The sequence below is a fragment of the Onychostoma macrolepis genome, chromosome 06 (genome assembly GCF_012432095.1).
Source record: "Onychostoma macrolepis isolate SWU-2019 chromosome 06, ASM1243209v1, whole genome shotgun sequence".
NCBI lineage: Eukaryota > Metazoa > Chordata > Actinopteri > Cypriniformes > Cyprinidae > Onychostoma > Onychostoma macrolepis.
The window spans coordinates 18,778,456-18,805,548 of record NC_081160.1 but is presented as its reverse complement, the minus strand read 5'-3'; the positions used below and the strand labels follow the sequence as shown (position 1 = coordinate 18,805,548).

The following is a 27,093-nucleotide window of genomic DNA, read 5'->3' as shown; positions in this document are numbered from 1 at the left end:
GTGTCTCTGACTCTCTGAATAACCATAACAGGAAGCTGAAAGTTGGATTTTTTCAGCAAACCCAATGTTTTTAACTTGCGGCAAGTAAACAGACAGTCACAAACAGAAACTGTTCGCCTGAGGTAACCGTAGCAACACCGCCCCGGTCTGTTTCGGCATAACAGTCAAGCTGTCATTATTTATCACTTAATTGTAAATGTACATATACATATTACAAAATAATTTGCTTACACTGTTTAGGATATTTTATGTAGTGCGCTGCAACTAAATACTACAACGACCAGACTCCTATGCGGTGCGGTAACGTTACAGCTTGTGCATATTTTTCAGTGCGATGCTGTACCAGAGGCGTTTAAAATAGGGCGTTTATGTTTCTCCTCCATTCATTTGCAGAGAGGAGACGCTCACTTCCACATAAAGAGCAGTAGGCGGTGCGTCAGCGAAAGGCTGCCCAATTTTCATGAACAGTGACAACGGGCTCCACTTTCACCGTGGAAATTAGAGTTTAATATTACAGTACTCTGTTGTGTGGGTAAGTTTGTTTGTTGTTTTTGACCGATAACTTTTAAAGTCGCTTGTATTGTGTGAATCTGTGGTTTTATTCGATGTTACAGGTCCCCACCCCTCATTCTGCACTGAAGATCTGCTTTAACAGAACTGTAAAATCTGAACTGTAATGCAAACGCGCACTACGTCGCATACTACATTAAGTGCACGAGTTGCATGATTTCACGTGTAATGCTGGACTCGTTTGTTGTAAACAGGGCAGTTAAGTGAGGAAATGTCCAAGTTATTCCGGGCTGTTATCATGGGTCCACCAGGCTCGGGGAAGGGGACCATATCGGAGAGGATTGCGCACAGTTTCGGCCTTAAACATTTGTCCAGTGGAGACTTTGTTCGAGAAAACATCGCTGCGAAAACTGGTGCGTGCTCTTCAAAAATGTGCAAACTTTAAATTTTCCTGGACTCACGTTAGCTCTGGAAAGCCTGTCGATGCCAACAAATGCTAGATAGGCATCTCGCTAGGTTTTGAGACACAGCCACTGTAAAACTGAAGGGAATCGTTGATCATACGGAGGGGCGTAACCACTGTTGTGGTTTATATGTTAAGATTAGAGGTTTATCGATTCGTTAACTTCAACATTTAGTCTTCCCAATCTGGAATATGTGGTTAGTATAACCTCGGACGTCATGATGTGTGAGTTCGTGTGAGGTAAATGCCTTAGAAAGTTGCCATGCTGGCAAGATGCCACTCCACATTTCTGTTTTATTGCATTGTTGCTATGCCACCTCCCTTATTAAGACTTAAGCTGGCACTCATACATGTAGATAAAGACTTTACATGTACACGTAAAGAGGAATGTTCATGCTAATCCACATATTGTATAGCCTACTAATTAACACATTACTTAGAGTAGACTTTTTATTCATGCTCAGTAAAGTTATGGTTGGCAAATCCTTTTAGTATAAAGCCTTAGGTTAAAAAAAATGTAGCATTAACACACATTTATACTAAATTTATTTGTGCATTAGAAATACACTAAAAATCAATAGTTGTTGCAAATTGTAAAAGGTTGTAATTTGTGATTATTGGGTCTCAGTGTCTCAAAACCCTCATGTGACTGTTCCAATCTATTATATGATTAACACTCTAGTTGCTGGTTAAAATCATATGATTAATAATTGATTTGTCTCAGTTAAAGTTTATGTGTGCATTTTAAGTATGAACATAAGTAGAAAAAATTTATTAAAATCTTATTAGCTTCCATTCTTGAAGAAATGTCATAGAAAGCAGCTTATTAAAGATATGTGTAAAGCCATAGGTTTGATGATTAGTATGCAAGATATGTGTTCCATTCATTGTCTTTTCTGCAGAGGCTGGTGTTCAAGCTAAGACGTATATAAAAAAAGGATTGCTGGTACCAGACCATGTCATGACACGTCTTCTGCTGCCTAGATTGGAGGAGATGACCAAATACAGCTGGTTGTTGGATGGTATGGTGGTAAATCCCATTTAATACTTGATCTTTTTTGCTATAATATTTTTTATTTGTTTAAGACTAAGCTAAAGCTAAATCTCTTTAGAGGAACTCTTTGGGAACTTTCATTTCTTCATTCAACAGAAACTCAAAACAGTCTGTATTGTTAGGAAGTAAGCTAAGGAGTACTGAAAATGACTTGCCTATTTCCATTTTATCAATTGATTACTGATTTGTAAGACCAGAAAGTCAAGATATAACAGCTGCTAGCTTAGAAAGTCCAAGTTCCTAAAATAGAATGATAGGATATCAAACATTGATTTGAAGATGTGCAACGTGACCTACAAAACAGGTTTAAATATTCTTGCTACATGGAGTAAAACTAGTGATCCTTTACTGCAGGACTGTAAACATTAAACCTGAAACTCCAAAGGCTAAACTTTAAGCTTAATATTAATGTAGACTCACAAAAAAAGTATCTACACACGGTCATAAATAATGAAAGCAGGTGCCCTACTGACAAGTTTATAATGATACAAAACACTATAATGCCCTGCACCCAATAAGGATGTAGTATTGCAACACTTGACATTTATGCATAGTTACGAAACTACATATTGCAACTAAAGTGACATTTCAAAATAGTATTTATTTGTAACCTAATGCTAATATTGTAAAATGTTATAATCAAATAAGAAAGGAAATGTAATTACTCATGTGAATAATCCATTTTGGCCTGTATTCAAGTATTAGAAGTCATTTTGTGCACTTGCCTTCCAGGTTTCCCTCGAACACTAGCTCAGGCTGAAGCCCTGAACAGTGCCTGTGATCTGGATGTAGCCATCAATCTTAACATTCCTCTGGAAACACTGAAGGAAAGGCTGCGACATCGATGGATACATCCACCCAGTGGCAGAGTGTATAACATGTGCTTCAATCCTCCCCGCGTCCAGGTGAACATTTTAGTCTTTCAGCTAAGTTTGGCAAGGTTCTCTCAAAGTTACAAAACATTCTTTGAGAAATATTAACAGAATGTTTATTCAGAGTTATCTGGTTTTTAATAATGTTCTCAAAATGCTAGCATAAATATGTTATTTATACATTGCTCATATGAATAATTTTTTTCTGAAACGTTTTAGCTGGGGGTTTGTTTCAGAATGGTCAAAGACCATTCAAAAGTAACTTTATGTTATAATGTTTGCAGAATGATACAATGGAACGTTCCCTTAACATTCATATAACCAAGAAAAACCTTTTGAAAAATTAAACATTTTGAAAAATTAATCTTAGAACATATTTTTGGTAACTGGGTATGTAGCAACATTAAAATAGCAAAAAGTTAGTTGGTTTTGAAAGAATAATAAATGTTAAAACAAATCTCCATTCCCTTATATCATTGTTTCTGCAAAAAAAATTATACATATTATTGCATATTATTTAAACTCTACTACTCAGTCCTATTTCTGATTTCTAAGGCGCAAACATTTCTATGCACTGGAATGATTTGGACAGAAGAGCAGCATCAGAAATACATTGTAAAACCTGGTAACCTGTTACTTTACCTAATCTGACTCATAAAAATAGTTTTGTAGGTGTAAATCAATGTATTTAGGCTGATTTACTGATATTAAATAATGCTTTTAACTGAAATAAAACCCATTAGTTTATATGTTACCGTTTTTAGTTACTTTATTTATTTTTTTAGTCTGGATGACTCCCTGGGCAGTGTATTTACCACTGAACTATGCAGTGGATTGAGACACAAATGTTTCCCAATTTGTGAGTGTGAGTAACATAGTGAGAATGAAACATAATTTTCTTCAAATGGAAAACAGTAAATGCTTCTGCATAGCAGAATTTAAATTTTCCATTTTAAACTACCCTTATAAAACTCATCTATCTTCTTGCATTAGTCCCAGCGTTAAAGCCCCCTGAACCAGCTAATAAAGGTCTTTGAAATTACTTCAAAATTGCAGCCAGGTGTTTTGAAGCAGGGTTGGATCTAAACTCTGGCCCTCTAGGTGTAGGACTTGGTACACACCTGTTGTATGGCTTTATTTCACAAAAACCTGAACGTTTTTTAGCTGTGTTACGCTGCTAGCTGTATCTCGTTAAGGAATAGTTGCACTTAAAGACGTAGTTGACCCAAAAACTTAAATTTGCTCACCCTTAGGCCTTTAAAGGTGTAGATGTGTTTCTTCATTGGAAAATATTTGAAAAAAATTACATCAGTTGCTCGGCAATGGATTCTCTGCAGTGAACGGGGGTACCGTTGGAATGACAATTTAAACAGCTGATAAAAACATCACAGTAATCCACAAGTAATCCACGTTTACAATTCCAGTCCATTAATTAACGTCCAGTGAAGTAAAAGGCTGCGTGTTTGTAATGAACAAATTAAGATGTTTTTAATTAACCTCAAACCATTACCTTGTATAAACCTTATATAAAAATAAAAATATAAGTCCTCTATCCATAATATTGCATAAGTAATAAGTCTTGTTTGAATTAGGAGAGAAATATGCACAAGGTCAAGCACCATTTTACAAGTGAAAACAGCCCAAAACAGTTCTCAACAAATATGTTGGTGAGTGAGAGGACAACGGGGATGAAGTTTTTCACTGGAGGAAGGAATATTATGGATTATGGACTGGTATTTTGGCCAGAAGTGACAGTTTAAAGTTAAGTTGCCTTTATGATTTGTTTCTTACAAACATGCACTGCAATTAAGTTAAATGGTTACTCCACCCCAAAATGAAAATTTTGTCATTAATTACTCACCCTCATATCGTTCCAAACCTGTAAGACCTCCGTTCATCTTCAGAACACAAATTAGGATATTTTTGATGCATTCTGAGAGCTGTCTAACCCTCCCATAGACAGCAATGGAATTAACACGATCAACGTCCAGAAATGTAGCAAGGAAATCGGTAAAATAATCCATGTGACATCAGGGAAAACAAAACAAAAATAACGACGTTATTCAACAAATCACTGTAGCGCCATTTTGAAGAGTATCCACTGCACGCAAACAGCGTATGCTGTTCTGTGTCAGCCGCAGCACACGGATGTTGATCGTGTAATGTTGAACCCTCATTTTGAAAGTGATTCTCTGCAGTGAAATCTCAATACAGATAATCCATTGGTTAGCAAGTGATGTAATGCTAAACTTCTCCAAATCTGGTCTGATGAAGACATAAACTCATCTACATCTTGAATGGTCTGAGGGTGAGTAAATTTTGAGCAAATTTTCAGTTTTGGGTGAACTAGCCTATTCCATCCTTCTTGTAGCTTGTACTATTATGGGCAATGTATGAAACTTTCTATTGCTAGCATTGTTGCATTCCTCATTTGTAAATTGCTTTGGATGAAATAATTTAAACATACACAATCACAATCAAATCATAACGGTTTTGCTAACATCTGTTGTGTTTACAGGGGATCGATGACATCACAGGAGAACCATTGATTCAACAGGAGGATGACAGACCAGAAGCCCTGGTGGCCAGACTGAGACACTACAAAGATGTTGCCAAACCTGTCACAGACTTTTACAAGTAAGCTCATGAATATATATATTTGAGTCTCACCAAGTCTCACCCAGTGTGCTTGTAATGTCCTTCTGAAAACTTGTTCCCCTGTTTACTAAAAAGCATTGTAATTCTATGTTAAAGGGCTAAAGGCATCCTGTACACATTCTCGGACACAGAGACAGATCGGATCTGGCCGTATATCAACACACTTCTCAGCACAAAGATCCCCACCATCCAATCAGATGCTCGTTGTGCTTCAACTCACTGAAGGAATCCTCTGACAGTCTCATATCAAAGAAAACAGCGTGGCCTCATCTCAGAGGATTTACTAATTGACCACATTTGGTTTCCAAAGATTCCATGCATTTTTATCGTCGCAACTTGTCCATAGTATTATTCATAGTGCTAGCTTTGATTATTTCTGTTCCTGAAAAGTTTTCATACATTTGAAGTACTTGTTCTCTGCTTTTAGCATTTACTGGAATCTGTGAATCAGTCGGGGTAAAATTCAATTTATATCTTACAAGTACAATGGTTCTAAAAGTGTTAATGTTTCCTAGATTTCAACTCAGAGTGCACAGATTTTATATAGATGTGATTAAATCGCATATGAATATTGAAGGGTAGACGCATGTGACCTTGTGTAAGTGAATGAGACACTGAACAGTTCAAGCATTCCAGTGAGATTTAATTATTTCTGAAGGGGCTTTATTTTATATCTGTGATGTTTGCCTTTCTTATATATTTCATAGTAGTGTTACCATTCTTCTATATACTATAAAAAATGCTATAATTATTTTTATGTGTTTTTCAAGCTCTATAATCCAAATAGGCCAGATATGCCTTGGAGAAGTTCAATTTCTTGATCTGCTGAAATGGCTATTGTAAACACCAGGCATTATTCTTTGAAATACATTGATAGAATGTGTAACTGTGTTAAAAATCAAACCAATATATGAGTAACACTTTTAGCAAATGGCAATATATAAGTATAATGTGATAAAATAATCCTATACCATACCAGATATTCTTTAAACACTGCCTTCTTTCATAAATACTGTTCAGCATTGCATTTTTAAGAGCCATATCTGGGAGAGCCGTTGATAGAAAATAATCTAATGGGGTTAACTGTGACTGTTCAACCAGAACAACAGTGATGGTTTTGTTTTTTGTTTTTTATCCAGAAGATTAAAACAGTCTTTATCAAAAACCACAGATTAAATTACAATTAGATTACAATTTTTGTCCCTGAAACATAGAGAAGCTGAAGGAGTGTTAGGCACACATGACTTTATAGTTATCAGCCTATCTTTATTTCTCTCTGTTTATTTTTCTTTTATTCTTTCTTGCTTCCTGTTCTCTCTCCCATGTTCTGTTTGAGTCTATGTCAGTCTTACATACCAGACAATACAGAATGGAGAAAACACTCAAAGTATATCCACACCTTCTTGTTGTGCAATACCATATACAAGAATTTACATGCTTGAGCTTTCCTTTTTTTCCAAAGAAAATAAACTTATTTTCGCAGAAATGTTGAATGTAGTCTTTTGATTTGAATTGAATCCTTATTATTAATTTTCACAGAAATTTGTCTTTGGACCTCCACAAGTGGTATAATACACATAAAAATGTATTCACAACATAAAAACAATACACAATTCTAAAATGAGCATTTTTATTAGGCTCAGAGGCATCATGCCCATTCAAAGTGAGGGGGCACGTGCCCCCTCAGATTTTTGAGCCAAGTGGATTTTGAATGCAGCTTCCAAAAGACCAAAAATAGCCGGTTCGTATTTTTTTATATTTGATACAATCACACCAGCGTGATTAGAACGTTCAGTGCGTCTATCATCAGCTGCTAAATTCAATTCTGTGTTCACTGGCTGGCGCTGAGCCAGAGACAGATGTGTTTGTACAGCACTGCGCATTATAACCAATCACACACGATTCTGTTGAGCTTATGAATGCAATGACCAATCAGAGGTGTTCAGATGAGTCGTCGCTAAAAATTCACTCGCTCGTTGACTGAATACCTCTTTCTGGCGAATTTTGGTCAGAAACAACAAAGTGCAAATGTGTGTACGAATCTGTAAGATATTAATTTCATAGTGTAAACAGCTTCAGTGATTTTAATGGGAGTTTTTGAGAGTGCTTGAACTCTAGACTGTCAGTGAAAATGTTCTTTGATAATGTAAATGTTCTTTGCTCTCTTTCTGTACAATGAAATTGTTCAGATTAGTAGCCTAACTTGCAATGTTTTTATTCACATTAACTTTCAATGTTAAATTCACATTAAATATAAAGTCAGTCGTATTAAAAATATGTTATGGCATGACACCCATAAACAAACAGGTTTTTATAGTTAATAGATTACATTTTTAGGTTACTTTGACCATCGCCCACTATCAACAAAATCTATAAAGGTGAGAATCGAGATATTTCATGATATAGTTAATGCGTTTGGGAATGTTTCGAATAAAAAGGAAAAAATAAATAAAACATAAGTGCTGTTGTGGCTGCTGTGTGTCACATGACGACATACAACTGATGATGATGATGATTATTATTAGCTTTCTGCAGGTAAAAATGTCTACGCAAAAGCGGCGTGGCATCTGGCCAGCTGTTAGGAAGGTTGTCCTAGGGGTGGGATACTCTGACTATGGGGGCTGCTCGTTTATGTGTACTAAGGTTTACAAATCCTACTACGGCAAAGGCTTGCCTCATGAATATTAAGAAGGTAAAATAACAGACGCTCCCAGTTGGACGTTCCAGGAATTTTGCCGTACAACGTCACCGTAATCTAATTAATATTCAAGAGCTCAGCCTCAGCCATAGTAGCACATACCATCTGCGTCCGTAGTCTGTGCGCAGGATCACGGAAATCCACAATATGACACACAGCTATAATTATCATCATCCTTCCCATGAAAAACAAATAAATAAATAGTCAAGTCTGACTGTATAATAGCCTGTCGTTTAAAATAAATCTACAACAAATCAGAGATAGATTTGACTCCAATTCAAATATTTCCTAAATATGAACGGTTACGTGCATACTTTGTACAGTTAGAATAATTAAACATTTTGAAAATAAAAAATAATAAATATGCATGTTTATTAATCTAGATCAAACTGACGATCGGCTGTGGATCTGGCTTGAAGGTTTTGATTCGATGATGCTGAAGTAGCTCTTCATCTGACCGAGCGCTTGTTCGAGACGCAGCGCGATTCGCCGGGACACGCGCCAATCTGACCTTTGACAGCCAGCGAATGACAAATGAAAGGTCAGCGTTTCTGACATCAGCTGTAGTATCGGAGAATGAGAGACCGTGCGTCGAAAGGTAGGAGGAAAACGCTGTTTATAAACCGCTGAATGTGTTTATTATTAGTAACGTTAGCTGTAGCCATACAGCATTGAACGAGACATCTTGGATATTATGTAGTGAATTGTTATTAATATATAAACCGTCGTGGCTGTCGTGATGTCATAATCAATCCCGAGGTTGGATTTTTATCCTTTTCTGCATTGCTAAATAACTATTACGTTTTATAGAGTGCCATAGGCGTTTTGTTTAGATGTGGTCTTCATCATGTCAACATCGTTGCAGCTTAATATCGCATTTGAGAATTTTTATATGACATAGGCCTGTTTTAAGAAGCAATAACCTACATGAGTCACGACATGCAAAGCAGATCAGCTGATCGGTGGCTGATGCACAGGAGCTGATGGTTTAGTAATCATCATCGCTTACTGTTATTATTTATTCTGATGAACCGAGATTTCGACTAAAGATTAACCAAGGAAAATCTAGCTTTAAGATTGTAGATGATTGGTAGATAGTTTTTAGCTTGGCATATTAGCAGGTGCAAGCCAGCTACCATCGGCCAAAAAACAACAACTTGAACATCTTAAGCTTTTATGATCTTTTATGTGTTATGATTTATGTATTTGTTACTTATTATGTATGTATGCATTAATTACTTTATTAATTTATGTATGCATGTATGTATGTATGTAGCTGGCTAGCTAGCATTTCCAAGATGCTACAAGAAGGTACCATCATGGAACAGCTGCTGATCAGTTTAGACCAGATAGAAACCAGCTATATATTCTAAAACACAATTTTCCAACAGGGTAATAAAAACAAATGTATATAGATAAATAGATCTCCAATATAACATTTTATGGAATACATTTTTAAATAATATATAATATAATAGCTAAACTAATAAACACATTCAGGGCAAATGAGGAAAAAAAAGGAATCTGATAATTTACCTGATGTGTGCTAGTTCATTTTATTCCGTACAATATTACTGTTAGTTTGATCCACTGATAAGCAATGATTAAATCCGCTCTTCATTTATTCTGGAAAATGGTAGTAAATGGCACAAAATTGTATGATCTCTTCTGATCCATCTTCTCTATGTTTAACAGAAAAACAAATCACTGAAATTTGATCATTGACAAAGAAGGTGTTATGTTGTTTGATTGCTTTTAATGTGTAATCTATAATACGGACAAGGTCAGTTTATGATGGTTTAAAAGGTTAAGGGAAATCCCTTGCACTGTAATAGAGCTGAGCAGAAGGGTGCGCTCCCTGCCTCTGTTGCCATGGACGCAAAATGGCATGTCCTCACAGTCTCTGCTTTAGTTTAGTATGTTTCTCATGACTGATGATGCCACATATTAGCTGTTCAGCTGAATTTATCCAATGTGAGTTTTAAGCCTATATTATTTTTTACCAACTGCAACAAACTATCGGTTTAAACTATAAGGGTTAATGCAACCTTAGTAACTTCTTTTAAGCAAGCTACTACAATGTAAGCTTTCGTTATGTTAAAAATTAATCCAAACCCAGTCATGAATCCAAGTCCACTTCATTCAGCCGACATATTAACCAAGATACATTGTGGTCTGAGTGTCACCTGAATCACCTACAGTGCGTGAGGCATGTTAGCTTTGTTAATGGTTTCATAAAATCCGTTGTAGTCTTATACAGATACCAGTTTGTGAATATGAAGGCTGTCTTTTAAACATATTAAAATAAAAAGAGAAAATAATGCTTATTTCCTTCAGTCCAGTCTTGCTTTCTACGCATGTATAAAGTACAAGATCTGCCTTTTTTGAAAGACGCTTGTAACATTGTAGGTGACAGATTATCAGACATTTACAAGTTACAGGCCTTGAAAAAGATCACAAGATGTGTTAAAAAACAACCTTGTGTGAGTGTAAGATTAACTTAGCCCGTTTCTGCCAAGAGATTTTAAAAAAAAGTGATAAAAAGGTAATGTGACTTTTTTTCCTCAAATTTGTGAGATATAAACTCAGAATGCTGTTTTTTGTGCTTGCAATTACGAGTTTACGTCTCACAATTGTTTTTTTCCCACCACTGAACAAAAAAATAAAAATACTTATATTTTATATAAGAGTTTATATCTCACAATTCTATTCTAGTTCTATCACAGTTCTAAAAAAAAAAGTCAGAATTGCAAGGAAAAGTCAGAAAAAAAATCAAAATTGTGAGATACAAACTCAGTCATGGGAAAAAAATAGGTGCATTTTTTTTTTATCCTGTGGCAGAAGCAAGCTTTTTAATAATAATTTTTAAAAAAGCTGTTGAACAAAAATGCTTACCGTTTTCTCAGCTGATGATTTTCATTATATATACTGAAATAACAATATTGACATTCTCTTGCCCTTCAAATAGTACCATGGGATTAAAGCAACATGATCATATCTTTTTGTCTTTCTTAAAGTTTGTATTTCAGCTGTCCTCTAGCTGACCCCGGGTCACGTTTACTGATTGTTTTTATAACGGTAAAGGTAAACGAACGAATTGGAGTTAGCGTTAAATTGGTAATTTATGGCAGACAGCAACCAGAGCCTTTTTCTTGGTGACACTTCCTACATGCTGTGTTCTCAGTCTCACTCGTCTCAAAGGGTTGCCCGGACTTCAGCTCTCTTATGAGAAAGCATGTAGCCACAGTGAATGCCAAGCAAGGGGGCTGCATGAAGGGAAGCATCAAGTTGCTCAATTAGAGATAAATCATCCTACCAGAGAGGAAGTCTTGGATTGCCTGACTTCCACTGGCAAAGCACTAAACACTATATCAGGGTTACCCATAGACTATAAAGCCAAAAAAGCGTATTTTTTGTGTAACTGCTCGGCACAGAAAACAATGCAAAGCCCATGCCATAACAACAACATTTATTTAGCACTGCAGTGCACAGATACAGCCAAGACAAATTTATGTTTGAACCAAACAGCCATAAAAGTACACTTGGTTTTTCTTTACTGGAGAAGAGGGATTTTTACCTTTTACATACTAAATATGCATGCCTTTGTTATCAAGTCTTACAGTGTTTAGTGTTTAGAAATGACTTGTTCTGAAATGTTTATTTATTTGTATGCAAAGCAAAAACAAGCAGATTTGAACAAGAACAAGCTGTTTGCTGAAGCTTTTCAGACAAAACAAAACAAAAAAGATTCTATTAATAAACCATAGACAGATTCTGCACCCCAATTTCTTTATGCTTATTTTGAGAGAAATTCTAAAAGCATGCATGATAAAATTGGCTAAAATAGTTAATAAACAAACAAGAAAGGGGTGATTTATTAACAATCTGGATGTGCAGATTTTGGGGCTGGTTAGAAATTCTACAGAATAAGAAATGTAATTTTTTAAAAGTTTTTTTTAATTTTTAATTTTTTGTTTAATCATTTTCATGACAGTTAAAGGGTTAGTTCACCCAAAAATTAAAATTAGTCCATGTTTTACTCACCCTCTAGGTATCCTATAGGTGTATATGACTTTTTTTTTAGACGAATCCAATCAGAGTTATATTCAAAATTTTCCTGGCTCTTTCAAGCTTTATAATGAAATGGGCGGGTGGTAGTGTCAACAGGTCAAAAGTAGTCAAATAAAGTGTGTGCATCCATATTAAAACGTGCATCACATGGCTCCAGGGGGTGAATAAAGGCCTCCTGTAGCGAATCGATGCGTTTTTGTAAGACAAATATCCATATTTAAAACGATAATAATAATCATCATCATCATCATCAGTTGTATGTTGTCATGTGACACACAGCAGCCACAACAGCACTTATGTTTTATTTTTTTTTTCCTTTTTATTCGAAACATTCCCAAACGACCTTTTTCTCACTTCTGCTAACGCGGAAGCGTTCTGGCGGATGACGTATGAAATACTGTATGTGCCGGTCACGAATTAGAAGCACAGAACGAAGATTTGTAAAGAAAAATGTCGGAGGATTTCAATATAAGCCAAGAGGAGACTGGTTTTCCTTTGGTAAAGTAAGGAAACTTTACTTGCTTTGCTCCTGTCAACAAACGTTGGTTTTTGCGAGACTCACACGCGCATGCGCTGCGCCTACGTCCTACGTCATCCACCAGAAAGGCAGTGGCTGTGTTCGAAATGCCATACTATCATACTACTCTTACTATTTCTGCAGCATCCAGTATGTATACTGCGCATAGTATGCAAATTTTCTGTATGCATGGAATACCCGGATGACCTACTATATTTGCCAAAATCTGCTAAATATAACTCAAGTACACTGAAATCAGTACAGAAGCTGTGTTCCGAATGGCATACTATCATACAACTCCTACTATATTGCAGTATGCTGTGTGAATACTGTGAATAGTATGTGAATTTTCTGTATGCATGGAATGCCCGGATTACCTGCTACATTTGCTGAAATTTGATGTCTGCATGGGATACTGTTTCCCAGAAAGCAACGTGTTTCCCATGTGACGTTTTTTTTTATCTTCAAACGCATGAGTGAACTGGAGGTCGGGGAACAGTTATAAATGTAAGATTTGTACATGTACGTATATACATGTAAACTACAAACCATCGCTGTGCATCTAAAAACAATATCATTAGTAGGACATAAATTGTACTTTAATCTCTACGGCACTCCGATCAAGTCAAATCACATCACCTTTATCTCTATAGCGCTTTATACATTGTTTCAAAGATATTAAATAGTAATATTAATATTGCAGTAATATAATATATAAATAAAGTTAATATTTCAATTATGCAAACATAATTAAATTTTGCTGTCAAGCAACTCTAAAAAGTTTTTATTTGTCGTTTACTCTAACGACAAATAGACCAATCTGTTAGCAGAGGCTTTTTACATTAACTCCGCCCACCAATGCCTGGCTGCGATAAACAGCACTGCAAAAGACACGTGGGTTTCTGTAGAATCAGTGGCGCTGAGAGTAAAAGACGCGAGATGTGTGCTGTTGATGCGAGCGATCCGAGTTTGAATCCGGCTTTTGTCAAACTCGTGCAACTCCTTTTCCCATCACATACCAGATCAGAAAGGCATTTATTTTCAATAAAAATTTAAGTAAATATTCGAAAAGTGGAAATTAAACGCCTCATTAATAATACAGTGTGTTTAGCTGTAGGTAGGTTTTTGTCCCAATAAAGTGGCGTTCATCAAATAAAATGTATGATAATTTACACTCAATAAGTTATTGCACACTGTTTTATAATGTACTACAGTACTGAAGTATAAATATCTGCCACCTAACTACTCAATGGTAGTTCAATTGGTCAATATTGCAATGTTTACTAATATGAAGCCTTATTAACAAGTCTTTGTAAAAAGAATGGATAGCACATTTGTTTGTAAGGTAACAACCTTGACAGATAGCGGAAGTTACACAAAACTGTTTTGTATGCTTTTAATTAATTAATTATTCTTTTACAAAAACTCATCGATTCGCTACAGGAGGCCTTTATTTACCCCCCGGAGCCGTGTGATGCACGTTTTAATATGAATGTGTGCGCTTTATTTGACTACATATGCACTGTTGAACAAAAACACCCGCCCATGTCATTATAGAGCATGAAAGAGCCAGGACAATTTTTGAATATAACTCCGATTGGATTCATCTGAAAGAAGAAAGTCATATACACATAGGATGCATTGAGGGTGAGTAAAACATGGACTAATTTTCATTTTTGGGTGAACTAACCCTTTTTAAGCACATTTCCCTCCTAAATATTAATTAATGTATCAGAACATTTTAGATTAGTTTTTTTGTTTGTTATTTAATATCTATTATTCTCAATGATGATTCATATTATTGTAATACGGCGATATTTAACAACTTTTATATTAATTAACTTCATAGTAGGCTATATAACTTTTACTATAATACAATGATTTTTCAAATTAAAATAATGGTAAATGAGCTTAATTGTTATGAAAATAAAGTAGCAATGCAAAATAACATTTTCTTTTCATGTATTAACTATTTGCCTGTGTTATGATGGCCATCATAATAACGTTTGTTAATATTAGATTTATTATACGTTTGTCTAATTGAAATAATGAGATACAAAGCAGGCACAGGATGTGGACAGAGGGTGCAGAGTGGGATGTTAACCGGCTGCATTGATTGGCTGCTGGCTCTGTGTGTGTGCAGCGTAGTAAATGCGGCGCTTGATGACACACCGCCCTCTTCTCTCCTGCAGCTAGCGGCCGTATGTAGCGGGACATTATTCCCTCCCTCCGAGCTGTCCCACAGAACATGTGCATTCCCCTAGTCTCTTGAAATCGTCGTTGTCGTACGTCTATGTGATTCCCAATTGTGCTCATGAGCCTGCTAGGTGGCTACAAGAAAAAGAGCAGTTACGATGGCTACGAATCTTTGCAGCTGGTCGATAGCAGCGGAGACTTCTGCACCGGGGGACGAAGCGGCGGCGGCGGCGGTTTGACGGCAGTGACCCTCGGAAGCGTTAAAACAGGCCCCGCGCGGCAGGACGACTACAGCACCATGGACAGCGCAGGTATGAAAACCGTGTCGACCGGATGCCGCTCCTTCGTCTGACACGCATCAAACAAGCTGTTTTGTGTCTGTTTGTTTGTTTGTTTTTAAGGCATGCTGCTTTGCTGTAAGAATCCAAGGTGGTGGATTAAATATTAGTTGGCGATATCCGCCGGAAGCATGTGCTTCGTGTCGTCGTCTGTTCGTGTGCTGTGTCATGACAATTGATCAAAGTCACAAAGCTGGCGTATCGGAAGCTTCACTAACTACTTTGATTGTTAGTTGATAGATGAGCTATTGAAATTCGAGTCTTGTGAACTAGATATGTGACCCTGGACCACAAAACCAGTCATAAGGGTCAATTTTTTGAAATTGAGATTTATACATCTGAATTTATACATTGAACGCTGACTGAATAAGCTTTCCATTAATGTATGGTTTGTTAGGATTGGACAATATTTGGCCGAGATACAACTATTTGAAATTCTGGAATCTGAGGGTGAAAAAAAATCAAAATATTGAGAGAATATCGCCTTTAAAGTTGCTCAAATGATGTTCTTAGCAATCAAAATTAAGTTTTGATATCTTTACGGTAGGAAATGTACAAAATATCTTCATGGAACATAATCTTTACTTAATGTCCTAATGATTTTTGGGATAAATGAAAAATTTATCATTTTGACCCATACAATGTATTGTTGGCTATTGCGACAAATATACCTGTGCTACTTATGACTGGTTTTGTGCTCCATGGTCACATATATGTTTAAATGATATATGTTGTTGCCTCATATACGTTGATGTGCTATGCAGGACCATCAAGGGATTGCTCAACATGCTTTGGACGTGCATGCAGTTGGGTTTCTTGCAAGTAGTTTATGGACTAGGATAGCAATGCCTAAAAAAAGAGTTTGCTTGTCTGTATTATATGGGTTGCTGCTGTTTTACTGCAGTGATCTGGGATGAAAGGTGGCCTTCAGGACTGAGACATGAGGAAGAGCTAGTGTCAGGTGTTTTAGTCCCAGCTGATGTCTGCTTCGGTCTGGGGTTTTTGCATGTGTTTGTGAGAAAGAAAACTTAGCCTATATAGACTACCGTAATTGTTTTTGTTAAATTTTACAGTAAAAAATGAGTGCCCTGTGTACCAGAACATAAAAAACAGTGACTACAAACTACAAGCATTACAGGATGGCAGTTTAGTCAATTTTACAGTTTCTACATAAGTCATTAAATTACATCATTTTTAATATTTTTAATCATGAATAAAAATGATTGAATTATGTAATGCTACTATACTAACCAACACTGTAAAAAGTGGTAACCTGCAATATCTTGAAGAGATATTTCTACTTGATTCAACGCATTAAAAAGTATTGAGTTCTGTTGGTATAAATGTACTGTATTAGGTTGATTCAGCGAATTGAATAAAACCAGTTCATTTAGATGTTATGATTTTTGTATTTGAGCTATTAAAATGTTCTTTTCTGTTAAATGCACTGAAAATAATACATTGCGATATTATTTTAAACTTATTTAAACATGATGACTGTAAGTTCATATAACCATGTAATCATAACATACAGATGCTATCATTATAAATGACATCTATGCCTCACAATATAACTGATAACATGAATGAAGAACACACAACTTTGTAAATTAAATCTAAACAAATGTGATGGTTAGCACGAAGAATGCCCCTTTCTTCGCTGATTATAAGGCGATACACTGTAAAACCCCGCAATTGTTACCATAAAGAGGTATTTATGATGCATAAAATAGTTTTGTTTGTATAAATTCATGTATTTAGGTTAATTTACCAATATTTGGCTTAAATACAGCCAGTTAATACCATTTTTAGGTTGCCATTTTTCTCTAGTTGTTCTATTGTAAAATCCATTTCAGCAATGTTTCACCATAAAGTATGCACATTGCTTTGTTGAATATACTTTTCTTTTACAATTATGTTAAACCTGTCTTTTAAAAAAACAATGGTGTGGTTAACCAACAGCTTCTTCTGTCTTCATTCAGAAGAAAGTTCTGACACAATGAACTATAAAAGTAGGTTTACATCATGAGGCAGGTCCAGCTTTGTGTTGTGGGATTTGTTGTGATGTGTTGCTGGGTTGTTGATTCTATGGCTGCTTCATTGCAGTGGCCATGTTTTCAGCATGTAGCCTAGTCACAGTGAATTTAGAGCGTGAATCTAATATTCGCTATTTTTAGATAAAATACTGTGCTTATTCAAACTTCTGTTCATTTAGTTTCATAATTATTCACTTTGAATTTCATGAGGGATTTTTGAATGTTTTAAATTGCTGCTTGGAAGGACAGTAGGTTTGTTTGAGCCTGTAGGTGATCTATAATTGAAAAGCCAGTCGGGTCTTGTAACAAGACACAGAAGCACACAATTACACACACAAACACACACAGGGGGCTGCACGTCACAGAGCCTCTCTGTGGCTCAATGCTGCTGAATTAAAAGCACAAAAGAAAGGAGGATTGTGATAGCGATAGAGAATAAAAGAGGAAATGTGTTAGGAACCGATTCTTTTATATTACAAATGCACTGATCTGATCTTTGTGCTCTGGACAGCCCCCTCTCTCTGACACACACATACAAGCGCTCTTGGGCTCTTTGTGCGATTAAAGGGACATTGGTAGGAGTTCAGAGACTCTGGGCTCTGTGAGAGGGGCAGCCTTGGACTTTGAAGTCAATTGCACTCCTGCATATTTGCTCACTCAGAATAGAGCTCCTCTGTACCTTCATGGCAAGTCTGACAGGAAGCCCACTCTCTGGCCGGGGCCACTGTTAAAGCAGTGCCAGGCCACCCTGTTCTTCAGATACAACAACAATTTGGAGGCAGAAAAGTGCTGACAAGGTCTCTTTTTTGGAAGTTCTTCTCTGTTTACTGGTCAAAGATAGTAATAGTACAATTTAGTTAAACTGGTAAACATTATTACTGCAATTCATAAGTTTCTGTTTGAATAGTTAATACTCCAGTCTTCAGTGTCACATGATCCTTCAGAAATCATTCTAATATGCTGATTTGGTGCTCAAGAAACATTTCTTATTGTCAATGTCAGTGTTAATGCAGATTTATGTAGCTTTTTTAATGAAGCTTTTTGTGAAATCTGTGATACACTGCCATTCAGGTTTCAGGTAATTATAAGTAAAATGAAAAAAGGAGACAAAAAGGATACATTCAGTTAATCAGAAGTGACACAAAAAAAAAAAAAAACCTGTGTAATGTCACAAAAGATTTATAGTTCACATAAATGCTGTTCTTTTTATTATTTTTTATTTTTATTAATCAAAGAATCCTGAAAAAAAGTTTATCAGTGTTTCCAGAAAAATATTAAGCACAACTGTTTTTATTATTAATAATAAAGAAATGTTTCTTGAGCAGCAAATCACTCAGCATATTAGAATGATGATATGTATTACATAATATTGCTATTTTTACTGTATGTTTGTGAGCACAAGAGAAAAAAATTAAATATTCCTATTGCTCTTGAACACCTTTTTATATATGGCAAGCAACATCGCTGATATTTCATTATATATGATTATTCATTATAGTACATTATTATAATTTTTTATTTTTTAAAGGCGTGTATTGGCCTTGTAAGGCCATAGCACAGCATGAGGCAAAATTTTAAAAACACAGGCAAATACAGATGTGTGTATTCTTATGTTTCTCATCCCTGTGAAGACTATTTCCCCCACAGGATGTTTCGTCTCAGCAGATCTAAAGAGAGCGCACTAAACACTAACAGCCTTCTCTAATGGCTGCAGCTCTTTAGAATGAAAAACATTTAATCTGAGTGTAAGTGCACAAGTGTTCAGCTGCAAGGAAGTGATCCTAAATGAACATAGAAATGTGTGAAAATGGCTGTATTTTTACAGATGTTGCCATGTGCTGACAGTTAAATTCAGTTTGGATATGTGTACACACAACCTGCGTATGCTTTGTGAGAGATAAGAAAAAGTGCATTAAAATTGTTTTTAAAAATTAGAAATTTAATAGCCATTCTGACAAATCGCTTTGCTTCAGTGTTTTTATCAAATCTTCTTTTCTTTTCTGTATTTTAAAATATCCCCTTACTATTTTGGTGTGAGAAACCACTGCAAATGATTCAGTGCGTGAGTGAACTGTTTTAATGACTCCAGCTGAAGCGTGAACAATTTCAGACCTTTTTGTAAAACTGTTTGACCGATTAGATCAAAAGAGTGATCATTTGCAAACCTGCCTAGCTAGTTTATGATTCTAAACAGCTGATAAAAACACACGACTTGATTGCTGAAATATTATCTGAGAAAATGATTCTCAGGTTGGTATACAGTAATCTTCATTGACACATCAGGATTTATCAGTAATATTTAACTGGGGCACAGCAGTATTTCACTGGGGCTCATGCCCCAGTGAAAAGGGTCTAGCTACACCCCTGTTAGACAACCTGTCACTGGGGGAGAAGATTATATATTTCTGATGTATGAAATTTGGATTTTAAAAAAGATTAATATTAAATATTTATTAATTTCAACAAAATAGTTTTTTAATGAATTAGTTGAATGAGTGATACAGTGACTTATTAATAGGCATTTAATTGCTTCATTCCTTGTTTCATTCCTAAATAAATAAAGTGGGTTTGAATGAATGGCTCTTTCATAAAAAGTAATTTGCCTCCACCTATTGTTATAACAAAATGAGGGAGTCAAAAAAAACAACAACAGACAAGCAAAGGATACTAACATTGAAAAGTCAGTTGTACTGGAATGCTATTCGACCAAACAAATTTGAGGACAAAACTGTTGTTTAAACTTTTATAATGATCAATTTTATCATTATTAAATAATTATTGCCTATTATCATCTGTATGTGATTATCTTTGCTGTCATGTTTGTTTACACTGAAATGCAGCACAGGCGAGCAGTGGAGACCTATTTTTCTATCTATTTTATGTTTATCGCTACCGTAGATATCAGTGTTGAGAACAAAACAGCAGCAGCGTAAAAATAGAATTTTCAAAGCACATCAGTGTAATGGTGTATGATTTCACCAGTGGAAACATACAAAGTGTTAATAGACATCTGAATCATTGTTGTGTACTGTAAGATCTTGGTGATTTGAATCGAGATCACTTTTATTTCATTTGATGTCTCTTTCCACAGGAAAGATTCCACTCATTACACCAGTAGGTGGTGGCAAGAGACTGTCTTTTTGAGTGTGTCATTGAATCATTCATTCAATTAATTAGTTCAAAACCACTGATTCATTCAGTAACAAAGCAAGCGAGTGAGTCATCTAAGGGTGCTCCGATCAGGAGTTTTGGAGCCGATCACTGATCGTTGATCACAGGAAGCAGTATCTGCCGATTCTATTACCGATACCGATCTCTTCTTTTTAACATGTGGAATTATTTATGGTGATATTCCAATCAGGATTTTTACAGACATTTATTCAGGGCCTGAATTTCATTTTTGAAAATGGAGGGAAATGAAGTGACTCTTAAAGCTGCAGTTCGTAAGTTTTGCCTCTTTGTCGCCATCTCTGTTTGAAAACCTGGAATTGCAGCTGTGTGCGGAATTATCTTGCTTGCTTGGGCTGTGCTCCAGCATGGCTTCAGCGTGGATGAATCTAATGTTTTGAGGTGAATGTGTAGCTGTCAGTCACCGCACTGGTGAGGATATTTACTGTACTTCGCAATCACAGATTCTACCATATGTCTTGGAATATATGACTCGAATAAGAATTTTCACCGTATATTGCCATCTGAACAAGTAAGTTCTGCCCAACTGAGGAAAAAAGCATTACCATAAATCATGCTACCAATGGTGATTTAATCTAAAGATTGGTTGGCTCATATCACATCAAACCTGGCAAAGTATTATTATTGTTATACTTTATTCTCAAATTATTAATGTTAACAACATCAGCTTTGCGTTGGCTATGAGAATAGTGTGTAGATTTTAATTTCTTTACCGTCTAATATCTAATTGTCATACCATTCGAATTTCATATTAAGAAATTATTTTAAAGGGGTGGTTTACTGCTTTTTTTCTTTGCTTGATTGTGTTTATGGGGTGCAATATAACATGTCTTCGTGTTTCATTTGTTAAAAAACGCCTTATTTTTCATATATTTCACCTTTATTGTAAGCCGCTTTCTCCTCTGTCACTTGAACGACCGGTTGACTTCCTGATTCTCTGAAACCACTCCCTCAGAAACAGGCAATGGGCTCAGATTGGTTAGTTGGGCCGGTGTGTTGTGATTGGCTAAACTGCGTACTGCACATTGTCCGGAAACTACACGCCCATTACCTTCACGGGCGACAGCTGCATGTGCCAACTGAGCCAGAATCAGACCCAGAAAGCGGTAATGAAGAGAGTCAAGCAGAAAACGTTTACAAAACGTTTCTGAATGGAAATTTGCTGTTGTGATTACATATAATTTTTTGAAGTTTGTACACGTTTGTCTTATACACACAAAATAGCATGGAACTAACTGGCTACTAGTGTTGTCAAAAGACCCGGTACTTCGGTACTAAGTCGGTACAAAAAAAATGAAAACGTCACAGTACCAGGTTTTTTTAAGTACCGGTGGTACCGAATACCCGGTCAACCCAGTTCTTGACCCGTACGGCCCAACGATTTCCGCGATGCAGAAAACGCGGACGGAATCTCGGAATCCAGTTATAACAATGGAATTTACAGTTTAGCACGGAATGTCACGGAATTTGTCAAAGTTTGGATGAATTAATCAAAAGTAGGTCATTACACTTAAATCAAAGCGCAACATGGACTAGTATCTGTAAATATTAAGCCGCAAAAGTCGATTCAGATATGAATCCCGCATGTTCTGCGAGTCTCTGTGTGTGTGTGTGTGTGTGTGTGTGAATGAATGAATGGCAGAGACGCACTTTTTTTTTTTTTTTTTTTTACTAATGTTACACACACTGAAGCGCGCGTGACGCTCGTGGTGATTTCAGCATCCACCGTCTCAATGAGGACATAAATACATAAACAATATCTACAGAACTGCTCTGAGAGTCACTTCACGAGCATTTTACCGTTTCATTTGAGTAAAACCAGCTTCATATCATATAGCTACACACAGAAATTGAAAGGTATTCATGGCAACCCGTCAAAATAAAAGTTTATCTTAAAGACATTGTGCCAGAAATATATTACTATTATTTAGTTGAATGTATGTGATACTATTACTACTGTTGAAATTGTTTTTTTATTTTTTAAGAAATAAACACACAATATTTCTTCCATATTTTAATTTTAATAGTAAATCCCCTTTATTTACCAAAAAAATTAAATGTGTTTAAATTTCACTAATTAAAAGACAAATTAAATTTGGGTGAAACTTGTTTACTGCTTTTCATACTTTTATTACTTGCGGAAAAACTCGCAAAACCCAAAAAGCAAACTATGCTCCCTTCGAACTGGTTTTCTTTAAAATACAAATCTTGTGTAATCCCAGGCTATCTGTAATCAAAAGCACATTTAAAACTGGAATACAATTTAATTTCATTCACATGTGTTTCATAAACACTAGGGATGCAACGATACCATTTTTTCAGATCCGATCCGATCCAGAAAATTCAGAGTATTGGCTGATTCCGATACGATCCGATACCAGTGCTGTTTTTTTTTTTTTTAAATCAATGTAGAATTTCTATACTTCTGTGTGTTGACCTGATCGTCACTTTATTGTGTGTTAAACTTAATAATAATGAAAAATATAAAATGAAAAAATATATAATCATAAACTATGACAAAAATGCTATTAACTTACTTGGTTAGTGGATAATTTAGCAGCAAAAGTTATTCTAGAAAAATCATGAGTGCACAATTTTTTAAAATCTAAACATTTAGTGAAATAACATTATTTAGTAGGGAACAAATAAAAGTGAATAAGTGTAGGGCTAAATCTGGTAAAATGTTACACATTGCAGTTTGTATTGTTGTAAAATACATTAGTGAAAACAAGTAAATGTATTTATGGGTCAATGACGTGACGCCTACATTTTCTGTCCGATTGCATTTTTTCAGTTAAAAATTGGTTTAAATGCATAAAAAAGATGCCATATATAAGAAGTACCTCTCCCACATATGTACCAACTTTAATTTTTCAAAGTTGGTACATTAGTTATTTGTAATTTTTCTGTTATTCAAAGTGTCAAAACATCATGTGGTGTGACCGCCCGGCCATAACTGTTGTTTTGGAAACATCTTTGAAATTACCCTAAATTTATTCAGATTAATTTTCTGCACTATTTGGCATGTTTTCCAAAGTGTTTTGTAATCCTGTATGGTTTATATACACAAAATACTTTATTTTAATATCATTTGGAATAGATTTTTATGCAGTTTGGGTCATTTCGAGCGATTTATGTGTAATCTTTGTACAATATGAGAAAAAATGCAAAAAATAGGAATTTAGAGCATCTAATTTTAGTTTGGTAATTTTGCATTTATTAGTAATTTATTATATATTTATTAATAACTATTTTAATCTATTTTACCAGATTCCACTGCCAAGCAAATTAAAATAAACACTCACCGTAGGCAGCATGTTAATTCTGACCCTGCAGTTAAGCACAAACTCCAGATGTATTTTTCTGCTGTAAGAAAGATGTTTATGATTTCATTTCAGAACCTGAGCCAGCAACTCTAAATTGATCCTTAGCAAAGACCCGCCCTTAGTTACTGTTGCTACGTCAGACAAACCATCCGACAAACCGTGGCACTTTGATGCCACACATTATGTTCTCATGCATTGAAAAATACATCATGGAGCAAAGAAGACACTGACAACACGATGTGGTTCGACCAATAATGGCAATAACTGTATTAATTAAAAAAATAAATCATCTAATTTCTGTGGCTGAAATATGAATCACTGCTATAGTATGCTTAAGTAAATGGTATTTTAAAAATATTTTTATCAGTTTTATGCAATTTACAGAAAAAATAAGTCTGCTAACTACAAGAAGGCAACTCTGAAATTATAGAACAAACATATGAGATCATTATGTGCAAAAACTCAAAAGAAATGCAAATACTTTGTTTCTAAACACTTCAATTACTGAGAACATCCAAAAAAAAATTTAAGCATGTTAAGAAAATTTATTAATTTTAATATAAATCATGGTCGCACCACATGACATTTTTTAAGGCTACGGCTGATTCATCTAGATGAAAAAACACTAAAATCACTTAATTTAAAATTTGTATATGAATTTGTGTACACAATCTTCTTAATGTTTGAACAACTACAAAATATATTATTTTTTGTATTTTAAAATTTGCCTGTCGAAAATCCTTATACGTCAATGACCGTTATATATAAACATAAACTATAAAATTAAAAGACATTTCTTTTAAATGTATAGCACAGTAATGAAGGCAGCAACATAGAGGAGTCCTATCTATCATATGTCGCTGCCTCCATTACTGTACTATACATTAGATTATTAATAGCCTTTCTTTTTCTGTCCTATCACAGGACAGAACAAGAAATGCTATAAATAATCTTTCATTGCGCAAAATTATTATAATACGGAAATCTCCAATAGAGTGGGGGAACTATGACGTCACTTTGTAGGCGGACCGGCTGTTAGCATGAAACTGGTTCCCTCGACAAAAAGCCAATAGGATTTTTCCATAGACTTTCGGGTTTTCACCTACAAAGTGACATCATAGTTCCACCACTCTATACAGAGCGACACAAAGCGCTTATGCGCATCCCGTGCGCAGAATGATGTGCTTGATGCAACACGGAGTCACAGCGTGCACCGCTCCGCATAGAGAAGTTCAAAGCACAAAGGAAAGAGATATTGATGCGTAGTGTATTAAATCTGTGCAATAGTTAGTTTAGCCTTTTCTTTTAACAGTTTTAAATCTCAGTTATTGTGCGCTCTTGAAGAGAGTTTCATCGACTGTCATAACTGAACACGACATGCAGTGAATGCTGAATGGAGGATAACTGACAGCCGCAGCGGAGAGAAGAGTTCTGAACTTGAATTTAACGACTTAAATATTCATCTGTACCTCACATTAAAATATGGACGGCTTCAGAACACTTGGACTTTGACTTTATGGTGCTTTATAATGTTTTTGTGCCTTTCATGGGGCTTAACAATAACAAAGAATAGTATTCGCACAATATCGGATTTGGATCGGTCTCGTCTGACCGATACCTGATCCGGTAGAAAATGCCAATATCGGAGCCGATACAGATACTGAGTATCGGATCGATGCATCCCTATTAAACACATAATCGTTTCTGGATTACAATCTGCCATCAAAATGATACATTTAATTATTCTAGCTGCTGTGAGAAAAGGCTAAACAATCTGCCACCTGCAGGATCCTCACCTGAGATAGCCTAGTAGCCAGGACAACTTCATGTTTACAGATGTGACATAATGACGCAGGGCCATTTTTTTGACGTTTTTCAAAAATATATAATTATCTCACCTAAATGTTTGATCATGCGGTGCATTTTTGTTTTTACAATGGGGCAATTGTTGCTCAATACCTTACATACAACACAATCCTGATTTCGTGAGCTGTATGTGAGGCATCCTTAAGCCTAAAGTATACTTTGCGCACTGTCCCAAGACTTAAACCCAAAGCCAAAAACCTTATACAATTTTTCAAGATTTTTCAAGATTATTGCAGAATATAAGTTCTGTGACCAATAGAAGTTTATTATTTTTACATATTTTGTTCTTCATAATAATCTTTACACCGTGTCCTAACTACACGCGACGTGACGCTGTGACACGCGATAAAATTTATCTTTTCCATGTTAATCAGAGTTTTTGTCCTAACTAGCCGTGATGGCGACACGCAAAATTTTTAATTTAGAAACAGTTTCTATTTCCGCGACGTCGCGACAACAACATACAAACTATATGACAGTTGATAATCTCAGGTGATTATGTGCTTTATTCAAAGTTAAATGTGTCTAATATGAGTTTATATATCATATTACGTGACCTTATAGCCATACTGAAACCAACAACAGATAGCTTACTTCAGATCTTGAAAATAGTTTAAAGCAAAGATGACCGTTAAAACTGTGGACTCACTGCGAACCAACAAGTGTATTCCATGACAAAGATGTTATCAGTCACTCATGTACATTTAATGATGTTAAAAAGGTTTAATATTTATGAATTAGATTATAAACGTATCCATTTTGTTGCAAGAGCAGTGCGCTTCCAGAGAGAGCCTGCCCACACACGCTTCTGATTGGCTGTGATATTTGATTGATTCTGTCGCGTCGCGGTGTCGCATCGCGTCTGGTGTGGACACCCAAATTGCTTGTCGCTGGAATCTTGTCACGTCGCGTGTAGTTAGGACACGGTCTTACACATGAACAAACTTTTATGAATTTTGAAGCCTAAATTTTGCCATAAGTAAGAAGCTAAACGTAAGCTTCCGACAGCTCTTTAAATCTTTATTTAAAAACATTTTCCTTGAAATTTGCATTAGTATGATTTGCAAGAGCGTGAATATGAACACACGTCGTTTACTACGCTTACAACCAAATAATCTGTTAGTAATCAGATCAATGGCTCAATCAGACTGAAAAGCCTTCATGTAAACACCTTAATCGATCCGATTGAGCTCGATCTGAATTAAATTTCGATTGGATCAGAAGGGTGGTGTATACATTTTGTAATCTGTAAACACTTGACTGGATTATAAACCGAAACTGGAATGTACTGCGCGAAAC

General features: G+C 35.6%; 2 protein-coding genes across 9 annotated transcripts in view; both read left to right on the top strand.

Moving 5' to 3' along the window:
* Nucleotides 1-393: 393 nt before the first annotated feature.
* On the top strand, nt 394-7,050 carry ak4 (adenylate kinase 4). 3 transcript variants are annotated; one of them, XM_058779058.1, is made up of 7 exons: nt 394-532; nt 615-673; nt 765-923; nt 1,876-1,995; nt 2,760-2,932; nt 5,418-5,536; nt 5,654-7,050. In XM_058779058.1, exons 3-7 carry the CDS (start codon nt 782-784, stop codon nt 5,778-5,780), a joined length of 681 nt encoding a protein of 226 aa, XP_058635041.1. In that variant the 5' UTR covers nt 394-532; nt 615-673; nt 765-781; the 3' UTR covers nt 5,781-7,050. The 3 variants fall into 3 exon arrangements, with proteins under 3 accessions (XP_058635041.1, XP_058635040.1, XP_058635042.1); XM_058779057.1 differs by lacking the exon at nt 615-673; XM_058779059.1 differs by lacking the exons at nt 615-673; nt 765-923.
* A 1,618-nt stretch (nt 7,051-8,668) lies between these two features.
* The window catches only part of dnajc6 (DnaJ (Hsp40) homolog, subfamily C, member 6), a 48,876-nt gene continuing 30,451 nt past the window's right edge, over nt 8,669-27,093 (top strand). For 2 of the 6 annotated variants that reach the window (XM_058779776.1, XM_058779777.1), the window contains exon 1: nt 14,800-15,350. In XM_058779776.1, the coding sequence (XP_058635759.1) occupies nt 15,158-15,350 (193 nt within the window). In that variant the 5' untranslated portion in view covers nt 14,800-15,157. Of the gene's footprint in view, nt 8,854-8,885; nt 9,015-14,799; nt 15,351-27,093 lie in introns of those variants that run through there. The other 4 variants (XM_058779778.1, XM_058779780.1, XM_058779779.1 and 1 more) reach the window with 4 other exon arrangements.

Excerpts from the sequence above, each read along its gene's own strand:
- ak4 (XM_058779057.1), top strand. The coding sequence starts at position 782 with ATGTCCAAGTTATTCCGGGCTGTTATCATGGGTCCACCAGGCTCGGGG. Across the intron at positions 1,996-2,759 it reads ATACAGCTGGTTGTTGGATG|GTTTCCCTCGAACACTAGCT; the intron begins GTATGGTGGTAA and ends CTTGCCTTCCAG. Across the intron at positions 2,933-5,417 it reads TCAATCCTCCCCGCGTCCAG|GGGATCGATGACATCACAGG; the intron begins GTGAACATTTTA and ends TTGTGTTTACAG.